This window comes from Vitis riparia, chromosome 1, assembly GCF_004353265.1.
Source record: "Vitis riparia cultivar Riparia Gloire de Montpellier isolate 1030 chromosome 1, EGFV_Vit.rip_1.0, whole genome shotgun sequence".
Classification (NCBI taxonomy): Eukaryota; Viridiplantae; Streptophyta; class Magnoliopsida; order Vitales; family Vitaceae; genus Vitis; species Vitis riparia.
The window spans coordinates 12,641,320-12,652,804 of NC_048431.1; the positions used below are offsets into that span (position 1 = coordinate 12,641,320).

The following is an 11,485-nucleotide window of genomic DNA, read 5'->3' on the forward strand; positions in this document are numbered from 1 at the left end:
GGGTCCTCTTCCTTACCCATCACTGAAACACACCTAGGCCCTAGCCCTCCTCGCCTACTTGTGTGCCACCAAATCAACACACTTCTTCCATTCCATGTTTCCCTCCTAGGAGAATCTCATACTAATGCTACAATATATTTTTTCTTAATTGATTACTACATAAATATGATCCCACACCTGTTTTTAATTCATTTGGGGTTTGAAAAAAGCGGATCCAACATGATATAATCACAATCACATGGGTTTACAGATTAGAATTTGATTTATAGATTTTAGGAACCAAAAAGAAAAAAATAAAATCAGAGAGACATAGTGATGAGCATAAATTATAAATAGCATGTGAGTGCGGCAATGTTTGTGGGAGAGGGGTACACACATACACAAAGTACATAATGAAAGTTGAACAGAGCAAATGCACATGCATCGCATGTGGCAAAGGGCCCCTAGTGTAACTTAAAAAGGAAAAAAGAGGACGCATTACAATTAAGTGACTAAGTTCAAAAAAAAAAAAAAAAAATATTCCAACAACCAACATACCTAATCCATGAACAAACTATTTCAACCACTAATCATATGTAAATCCCAGTCAAACCCCCTCAGTCTCAACTTGATTATCTTAAAAAGCTTCGGCCTCTTCTTCCCCTCCAATTAAATTAGACTTAAGTTTCGACATGTACTATAAACCTCGTCCTGTCATTTCCTACACATTAGCACCCAGTTCCATTAGTACTAAACTTGATCTAGATGACACTTAAAGTCATGTCATTACCATTCCAAATGTACTTTTCAGTTTTCACCACCCACCAGGCCACCACCACCACCACCTTGTCTCACTCACTCAACTACACCTACATTCTATTCTGTTCCATTCTTTTCTTTTCATCAGTTCTTCCTTTTTCTCATTCGTTCCCTCCCCCTCACTGTAAATAATAATAATAATAATAATTCTAAGACCAACCCAATTATATGAAGGTCCTATCTCATGCCTGTCACTCAAGCCAACGACACAATCACGTTCCATTAGAACCGCAAGCCCACTCACAATTATTGTGCATATCAACAGCAACCCCTCCAATGCTACTGTATCTTTGGTGAATTAAAATCCTCCTTAATTTATTTTTAATTTCTTTTTAATCACCATGTGTAAGTTTATTCTAGTACGTCTTAGGAAGAAGTGAAGAACCCATATGTAAAGGAAAATAATAACGCTATATTTATTTATTATTTCGTTATTTTTTGGCGTTGTAAATTAAAAAAAAAAAACCCCAAATTAGTTGAGTTGAGTGGTTGATCCCAAAATGTATGATGATGGACAAGTATGGGAAATGTGAAACAGTGACAGGCACCACCTTGAAGTGATGGGGCAATGGATGAGTTCAATGCTGGTTGAGAATCACGTGCTCTGCCACCTATGCTGGTGAAGTGGATGGCTTACCTTCCATTTTAGTTAATCATTTTAAATTTTTTGTCGGAATGTTGGTGGTTAGTGAGTTTCATGCATATCATTTTAATTTCCTCCTTATTTTAGTCAATCTGGTTGCCCATTTCCCCTTAATCCACTATTTGTTTTTCCCTTTTTCTTCTTCCTTCTATACGATTCACATAATTTCGAGTCACTGCCACTGCATGGTAACGTCCATCGCTAACACCCCATCACCTACCATCTCACATTACGTATAAATTCATTCTTAAACAACATTATCATTTTTTCATTATTTTTTCTTACGTTGTCTACAATACGAAACTTCTTATCACACGTAACCAAAACTCCCCCCATTTTGAAGCCATAAAAAAAGAAAAAAAGAAAAGAAAATTGAGGGAGACCCATTAAAATATCGTACGTTGCAGAGAAGGATTGAGAGAGAAATGCATTTATGCATACGTCCGTGAGCAGTGACCACTGACTTTGGAGATGAGGGCCGAGTGGTCACTCCAAAGGTCTCTCCATGGTGACTTTACCTCGTATAACCGTCCAATACACTTTCTCCTTCGTACTCCCACAGCATCTTTGAATTAAAGACCCCCGACATCAGCGTAAGGACCCTCTCCACCGCATCTTTGGATCACTGGATACAAAAACACATGCATGAGAGATGAAAATTCGCCTAAAAAAAAAAACAAAGAATTTCCACTAAGGGGAGTTGATTATATACAGTTTTAAGAATGGTATCTGTGATAAGTCAAAGTCTAGGGTTTGACAAGTAAGACAAATATAATTGGAGGAGATAAAGTGCTGGGCCGAAAATATGGAAATTAGAAAAATGGTGATTAAGACTTAAGAGGTGGGGGTGTGGGGCGCGAGTGAGTGGTCCTGCTTGTCAACGAAATATAGGTGTATACATGGAAAGCATAGAATAGGTCCAAATGGATAGGTGAAACCCCCCAGTGTGTAGGCTCAGCCCTGTTCGACCCCTATGAATGAAAATAAGCTGCAACCTGTACGACCATTAACTTAGAAAAGAATTTTTCATGTATTCATGTTACAGAATCATCCCCCACAGCTCAACTTACGCTCCACTTTAATAGACATTTACTTACAAATGCTTTATTTTCTCTGTCGGCGATTTTTCTTTTTCCACATTCACCATCTTCTAGTCCCCCAACCCAGATTTTATATAAAAGGAATTTTTAATGGCTCGGCTGGAAACTATTATAAAGAAATGCAAGTGGGTGCAATGGTCAAATAACATATGGTGGCCAAAAAGTCTAGCAAACCCTAAAAGTATGATATCCCACTTTTGCATGACAAGTGTAAATCGAACAATCAAAACATTTAATCGGGCTGAAATTAGGTTTGTCACTTTTGAAGGAGCCGTATTAAGAATTTTTGAAAAGGGTTAAGCCAGTGGCTCATCAAAGCAGAAAACAGAGGGGAGGGGGGGAGTGGGACCCAGTCACCCGGGGTCCAGCTCTGAATTGCAAATGTCCTTCTCGAGTCCCTCTGGCGGAGTTGGTGGGTGGCCTGACAATGCCACGTCATTATCGACAGTTGGAATCTTCTTGCCTGGGCCAGCTATCACCCGCCCTACACCCCCAGCCCTAATGTCACCGCCCCACCCACCCCTTGACACGTGCCCCCTCCTTTCACACCTAGGGCGGACGCCACCCCGTCTCCTCCAAAACTGGCAGTTGAGTCACATCACCATCAGTTGCTGGCCTTTTGTGTGCAGTGTGTACCTCCTCCCCCATCTGGGCTGGGCCTCTGCGCCCCCTGGGCTGGGCCTCTGAAAAGAAATTATTTTGGAGTTTAATAAGCATAATCATCGCTACATCTCATGGTGCGATTAAGTCAAATTTATTGAAAGGGAGAATAATGTGGAGGGAGTAAAAACATGATGCTTGAGAAGGAAGAAAAGGCACATAAGAGTGTTGTAAGAAAATGAGAATCAGCTTACTTGGGGGTTGTCACCATCATTAGTATGATTTAGATTTGGCAATGATTTTCATTTGATGTGAATTGGGCACCAAAGATGTCAACAATAATCCACATCACAAATTGAAAGAAGATCCAGTACCACATACCATACCAGGCAGTGGCCCACATGGCTGTTTAATTTCAAAGTAGTTACTTGGCACATGATTGACTCTACTGTTACCATTATTATTTATTTATGGCCGTCAAGTCTTCTATCTTCTCTACCTCTAAACTGATGGCGCTACCCTAAAATGCTGTCAGCTTAGAAGCCATATGTCGTGGAGTGCAGAAAGCAAAAAATAACCCATCAAGGGAATGGTATCAATGATTTTGGGTGTTTGTTAAAAAAGTAGTTTGGAGGATTTTTAAGGGTATTGGTGCAGGAGACAGTGAGGGGTTTGGACTGTAATGAGTTGGGGGTTTTCAAACAGGTAGTCCATATGTAGTTTTCAGAGCAGACAGTTGTATCAATTTTCTTCTGCATAATTGAGGCAACCTCATTTGAAAACATCACTTTCTATTGGAGGGAGTGACCCTGATTTGACAACTTCTTTTCACTTGTTTTCCTTTTTGTATACTCTAATTTTAATCCAGTCTTGAAGAAAGATAGCGTCACATCTACCTGCTATTCTCAGTTGTACAGATCAACAATTCCTTGCTTCTCATATTCAACTTGGACATCCCTTGAAACTTTACATTCAAGCCATGTCCTTGATGCTACTGTTATTTTCACCTTCATTCCAGTTTAGACATTATTTGTATTTTATCCAAGTCCCCACTCGTGAATGGGAAAAATTCACGTTATTTTACATGTCTTCTGATGGTAATATGGAGAGCTTGTGTGAACTTCTGAAAACCTAGAGACGAATTCCTAACCCAAACCCCAGATTAATAGTTGCTTCCTGTAGGGGGGGTTGCGAATTCAAAAGACAACCATTGTGCTGGATATCCACTTTCTTGCATTTCAAAAGAAATACCCTAACACCCTATTTAAGGTAAGTGAGAAAATCGTTGGCATGACCATAAACAAGTATTCATAGGTAAAACCATTATAAAAGATCATATAGGAAGAGTTTTCTCAATTTGGGAAGTGACTGTGAGAGGGCTTTGCCCCATGACCAAACTTTGAATAAGTAGTTTCAATATGTGATAAGAGCAAGCAAAAACATGAATAAAATTTGGGGAAAAATGACTTGGAAAATTTGAAAATTTCTGCAGAAAATAAGGCGGAACTAGAGAAAGCAGTCATGCTAAGAAATCATGTGGGGAAACGATAAAACAGTCGTCAGCATCACATTACACGAATCATAATTCAGGCCAACGCTTTCATACCCCATTTTCTATCATCATAATAATTTGGGTTAGCTAAAGTCATCCTTTCGGCAAAGTGGGATAAGTGCTTTCTCACTTTTATAATGAAAAAAAAAAAGAGAAAGAAAAAGGATAAATACAAACTGCGAGCATATGAGAGAAAGATCAAATCTCAATCTTTTATATTGCACTTTGGCAACAAGATTTCCTTTGAAAACGATGTCACCTTTTATGCTTATGTTATGCACATAGTGCAGTCTTTGTCAATGCTTTCCCAAAAAATTAAAGGAATGAATATGGTCCACCCCTCTTCACATCTTATCTTCCCCACAGTTTGCCTCAGCCCATTTTCACAACCTCACCATCTCTTTCACTCCCTGCAAAAGATACCCTGCATGGTGCCTCAAGGACTCTGAGGATGCCGCTTCCTTTTGTCGGGCACGGGACTGTTATCTGTCAGTTGCCCCAATTCTCATATGTGAGGTGGTAACTGGTAAATTGAAAGATACTCTGAATCCAAAGCTGCACGACCATTGACTACATCTCTCAAATGAGTTTGAGCTATAGTATAAAAGCAACATCCTGCACACCCATTACTGCCAGATTGACACTACGCATTCACGACCAATGTGTTCAATGGAAAGTCCCACGGAAAAATGCTGTAAAGAAAAATAATGTCAATAGAAATTAACTTCAAACAAACAATTTTTGGAAACCCCCATCTTTGAAAGACCCAAAATCAATCCACATCAACATTATTGGAGGCTGTGCTGACAGCAACAGAAAGCAGGAAAACAAGAATTACTGTGACAGCATAATAACAAAGTGCTTACAAGGGCAAACATGATTGGGTCAAATTTCAAAATATAGCTAGAACAGAGTTGATTAAGGAAGGCCCTGGTTCTGAATCAATTTCCCTTGTAGGTGAAAGGCGAAAATGTAAGACTACCATTTAAGCAACTCAGACCGACACCCACTTTCATCTATAATTTGGTTAAGATGGTTTGTAATGTATTGAACTGTAAATTGTATTATTAGGTTTATTTTTAAGAAGATTGTAGGAGGGCCATTTGCACTATAAGTTACAAGCCACACTGATGGAAAGCTAACAAATTTTACAAACTTAACAGAACAATAAGGAACAAATGTTTACATCAAGTGAGCAAAGCAGAAACAGAATACAGACATGTATGAAATGAAAACCCTTCCAAAAAGAAGCTTTAGAAAATCCAAACATTTACTTGAAGAGAACTAAATATATTCAAGATTACAGTGGGGCATACATCTGAACATTGCTTTAAAACAGTGGGGCTTCTTGTTTGCAATTATAGCTGTCCTTTTAATGCCTTCTCAAGCTGCACCAAAAGGCTCCAGTCATTCACTTTGAAGCTAGAGACTGCCATTTTAAAAACCTCAGTCATTGGCATATGTCCAGATTGCTCAGCAGGAACAGGTAAACCAGCACCAACTGTACCAGCACTGTCACTAAAAGGGCTGCAACCACAATCACATAATTAATGGAAATGTCATAAAATACCCATAGCCATAAATAATCTGTCAGGAAAAACAAAAAAAAAACAAAAAAACAAAAAAACTACAATTTTTTTTTTTTTTCTCACTTCGATGACAAACTGAATTCTACTTCCCCACCCACCACCACCACCAACCCAACCTCCCAATAATAATAATAAGAATAAGAACAAAGTTGAGGCAAATTGAACAACTTAAGATTGTAGCTTTGGGTTTCTATGAAATGGTGGAACCACATGCACCTCAACTTTTCTGGTAAAGCATCCTCCCATTCTGAAGTATTCTAGTTTTTAGTTGCTTGAAATTATAAAAATTAAGATATAAAAGTTCATCTTTAACAACTCAATACATTTGTAGAGCAAGCCATATACCAAGTCATACCGGATGTGCTTTTTCTACTTGCATGAGAGAGGGTGTTAGGGCGTTTGGCTTGGCAAATGTTCTTCATGCAAGACAAAAGAGACCCGAATCCATATTCCATCTTTTCTTTTCTTGGAAAATCCATGCTCTCATTTAATAGAACAGAGTTACTGGTTTGTGTCCCTTGGAGATCAGTCAGATTAGAAGTTTCAACAAATTAAAAATCTGCCTGCTTTATGACCAAATGACTTATTCTTGGAACTTACTTTATTAAGATTGGCTCATATGCAGTAATTAGCACATCTGTACCAACTTCCTTGAGTCTTAAATTTGCCAAATGCACCTGCACAACACAATCAATAAACTGCATTTAGCATTTCAAAACAATTTGACAACAGTGGAGAAAATATGAAAGTAACTTGCCCTCACGATATTCTGTGCCTCCCTTCCTTGCCGTCCCTTAGAAATGGCCTATCATAAGTGGCAAAAAAAAGTTAGTGACAGTTAACATGCCTTGAATATTAGATGGTGCACAGGCTGTCCCTTAGAAATGGCTGACCATAAGTTGTAAAACCCGTGATATGAGCCCATTAAGATTGGGAATTCACATCCCCCTTTGATTGTTTTTCACAACAGCAACAGCTCCATTATCCATCCATGATAGCAACAATGTATTTATTTGATAATCCTTTCATTTTATAAATTTTTTTTTGATAGATAAAAGCAGAAGACCTTTCATTTTATAAAATCCTCAACATCATCTTTGAATGTAGCCAACTGTGTTTCTTAAAAAGACCATACCCTCTGCATTTTCCCATAAATCACCTAAGCAAGAAGTTCTCATGAATGATTTCCTTGGAAAGAAGGTAGACATGAATTTTGAAATACTTTCTCTGTTGTTTTTAACTACAATGATTTCATAATATGACTAATAACTTTGGCACCCCAAAAATGAATGCGACTCCAATATTTTCTTTACTCCTATATATAAGCCATAATTGTTAAAACCCATGCCTAAGCCCAAGAGCAAGGACTTACCAACCATTATGCCTTGCTCAAGGGGCACACCTTGTCTTTTTTTTTTTTACTTGAACATATTTGATGATATATGAGCATATGAGAAATGCTTACATGTCAAGTTTACTTTATTCTATAGAATTGCATTGCACCTTAGGTTGCAACTCACTTCCCTCAGATGTGCAGCTTGAGTTCAGCCTTGCACCTAGGTCACTGGAGATCTTTGCTCCTCTATTGTGCCTTGCAGCTTTCAGGGCCCAGCTCAAATCCCTTTTATTCATCATGTGTTTTATTAGTCTTATGATCATTGATAGACAAACCAAGCAAACAAAATTCACTATCAGTAATCATACACTTCCAACGATGTAATTGGAATACCCCTGGGTTAAAGGATTTCATATTTTCATCCTTCTTCGAGTTTCTTGGTCTCCAGAATAACCTAGCTCCTACAGAGTACCTACTATTTCTACTCTTAGCTTAAACTCTCCCACATGGTCTTACTCAAATAAATTAGTTAGGTAGCTCCTTCAGCTCTCACTAATTCACCAGCATGGTTGGAAAACATACTTCTTCAGCAAATCAGGAGCCATGTAACTGTATACGCCTAACCAAGTGTAGAAAGGAAATAAAAGATCAAAGCCTTGCAAAATCTCTCTCTCTCTCTCTCTCTCTCGAACATATAGTCTTACAAAGATTTTGTTTGTTCTTTATTTTCATGCATCAACAGATCACACACTACCTAGAAAAATTCCATTTCACCATCCTTGGTTCCTCATAAGAATTTTTCTAATGGAAAACCCACTTCTAAACTGTGTACTGAGAAGGAAGATTAATTTGGTTTATTTCTTATTCTATTTATCATGAATGCATAATTACTCTATTTTTGTATTACCACTCATCCATCTTAACACCTTAGTTTAGGCTGGTTTCAGCTTTGAAAATTGAGTTAATAGTTGATATTAAACCATATCACAGGAATGACATGCAAAATCATATTTAATAATGCAGGAAAATCAGTTTTTATTACAAATATTACTAATATTATTCCAAGAGAGTTGGATTTCAGAACTCTGAAAGATAGATAGCACAAGAGCAAGTTGAAAGTAAAAAACAGTTGACCAAAAAGAATAAGGAAATAGTAGTTTTGGCTACATCCAATGGATGGGACATATACCATTTGGCCAACTGCAGTTGTAACAACTGCTGCCATGTTTCTATAACACAATCCACCGGCCTCAACCACTCCCGACTGCTCAATCACCTGAAGTAAATAAAAAGCAAGATGTTAAATACGACCACCATAACTCAAAAGCTGCTGCTAAATGAAACGAAAAAACATGGTGGAGCATCTTTTTCAGTTAACCATGACCTCTTAGATAAAGTTTTTGTCCTAATATCCAATTGACTACACAGCACACGATACAGTGTTAAAGATGCAAATGCCTCATAGGCCATACCAACACAGGAAATCAAATTGCATGTGGAATCTCACATTTATTACATGTCACAGGGGGCTCCAAAACATTCTAAACCTTAAGATTTAATAAAATTGCCTGTTTGTTATAAACAGGAAATTACCTGTTATGATCTAAAACACCTAACTATAGGATGCATGCCATTAAGCTATTACAGCTGAGTAAAGAATCCTGTGCTGATCCATGGCTTTGAAAAGTTCCTTAAGATGCATATTAATGGCCTCAGCCCTCTCTACTTCAAGAAAAACATCAAAAGTCATTATATTTCTTAAGAGTAGATAATGCATCTTCTTACAAAAGATCAGAGAAATGCTATGGAATAAGAACACAATACTCTTTGCCATGCAGAAAATTAGACAGCCCTCCTCCCATCTTTCATGTGGAATGCAATAATATGCTTTATTCAATCAAAATATAGGGTAATGCATTTGCTGGGAGTTTTTCGTTTATCAAATTCAACGAGAAGAATTAATATCTGACAGTCTTTTTAACTAAAAAATCCTGGACCTAGCATCAATCATTAGTCAGTAGAGAGTTGAGATGATGGGCGTTAATCTACATACATATAAAGATTTGAACATATTTTTACATAGCCCATGATTTGATCCCCCTTCTTTCGCCAATTTTCAAATGTTCTTCAAATAAAAAGAATGGTATAATATCTAAAGTGAATAGGAAATAGCTGGTGGGTGTAAAATTTAAATTAAAATGAAAACCAAAAGATACCGAGAGAAAAAATCAAAAGGAAGACAAGCTCACAGTTAGACAATTGAGACAAATAGAACAAACATAAAAGCTACCGTGAATCCTTCAGCATCTTGTTCTGTGGCAAGGTCCTGAAGAAACCAAACAGCACTCCCATCATCAGCCACATCTTGCTTCAAATCTAAGAGCTCGAAAACAAGGCTTTCATCTCGTGTAGGATCCACAAACGCTTCCTTTCAAAAAATAAAATAAAAATGTCAGTAATCTCATTACAACGGAAACACCAGAAAACCCCCCAAAAAAAAAAAAAGTCAGAAAAGCCAACCTGATGATCAGGGACTTGACGAATGTCACTCAAATCCTGCAATTGAAACACGACTCTTTCATTGAATGGCCCATCCACATTGATAAATAAGAAAATAGAAACAACCCACCAACCTGGAACCTCCGAGGGAATGTGCTAACTATTGCGCCACCGAATAAAGGGCGTTCCGAGTAGTAATCTTCCGGCATTTTCCTAGGCAATAAGAGACGCATTTCAACAAACATCAGGCGAGCAATTAACTAATCAATGTACTCTGAAGCCTGACCAATAGAAAAAGGCGAACATTTTGCAACAGACAAGCAAAGTAGTTGTGAGGAATGGAAGAACCTTACCAGTGGTTTTAGACACAACGATCGAGGATGAAGAATGGAGAAGATTCTTGTTTGTACTGAAGAACTCTGGGAACTTGGATGTTGGCGGGCTTATATAGGATACGAACCCCTTGTCTGCTTAACGAATACGCTAACGAAGAAAAACGACGACGTCTCGCTTGATGACTACGCCATCCAAGTCGGAGAAAAGAAAATTTGTAGCAAAACAAAAACGACGTCGTCTAACGAGGAAAAGGAAACTAAAAGATGTCATTATGTATCAGAGCCAGGTTTCGATCCTGGGACCTGTGGGTTATGGGCCCACCACGCTTCCGCTGCGCCACTCTGATTTGATGTTAGAACTAGGAAATCACTAAGACTAATACTATAAAGAATTAACCTCTAATAATTCCACATCTAAATTTTTTTTGTCTTCTATTAATACTTGGGGTTCGCTATCCATTCATAAGCATCACTAAAAAGTATACTTTATAAAACAATGAAATGAAATTGAAATATATGGGAATTTTCAATAACAATATAAATTTTTTTAAATAAATAATCATAAATTTATAAAATATAAACAATAGAACTTTTTCCCTTGATTTAAAGTATTAAAACATTGAACAATGAATATTCAATAAATTTTTCTAGTCCCAACTCAACCTGTGTATCAAATAAATCACCTCTCTAAATACATAAATAATAATATTTTAAAAATCATTTATATATATTATACTATTGAATAACTTTTTATAACTTTTATTTTTCTTCATTCACTTCATTTGAAAATCATTACTTATTTGAAACCTCTTTATTTTTTAAAGCATTAAATTGAGAGTGATTTTTATCTTTTATAACTAATAACCATCCCTTATTTGATGGAGTCATTTTGGTTTCTATGTATATTTTTAGTACATTCATTGGTTTTTGATATTGCAAGTCATAAATGCGCTTAGACTTTTATGTATTAATTTTTTTAGTACACCCTTATTTTTAGATTTATAAATCATATTGTAGGGTAGAAACATAATTC

At 37.1% G+C, this 11,485-nt stretch overlaps 1 protein-coding gene and 1 non-coding gene across 3 annotated transcripts; both read right to left on the bottom strand.

Annotated features, from left to right (window-relative positions):
- Window positions 1-5,821: 5,821 nt before the first annotated feature.
- LOC117924693 (ran guanine nucleotide release factor) lies at window positions 5,822-10,605 on the bottom strand. Of its 2 annotated transcripts, none has more exons than XM_034843485.1 (8): window positions 10,471-10,605; window positions 10,252-10,330; window positions 10,139-10,174; window positions 9,909-10,046; window positions 8,808-8,894; window positions 7,046-7,087; window positions 6,883-6,959; window positions 5,822-6,220 (listed from the first exon to the last, which is right to left on the bottom strand). In XM_034843485.1, exons 2-8 carry the CDS (start codon window positions 10,324-10,326, stop codon window positions 6,052-6,054), a joined length of 624 nt encoding a protein of 207 aa, XP_034699376.1. In that variant the 5' UTR covers window positions 10,327-10,330; window positions 10,471-10,605; the 3' UTR covers window positions 5,822-6,051. The 2 variants fall into 2 exon arrangements, with proteins under 2 accessions (XP_034699376.1, XP_034699329.1); XM_034843438.1 differs by having other exon boundaries at window positions 7,040-7,087; window positions 10,471-10,603.
- Window positions 10,606-10,727: 122 nt separating this feature from the next.
- Window positions 10,728-10,799, bottom strand: TRNAM-CAU. Its single transcript has one exon. It is a non-coding gene; the product is annotated as a tRNA-Met (tRNA).
- Between the last annotated feature and the right edge of the window lie 686 nt (window positions 10,800-11,485).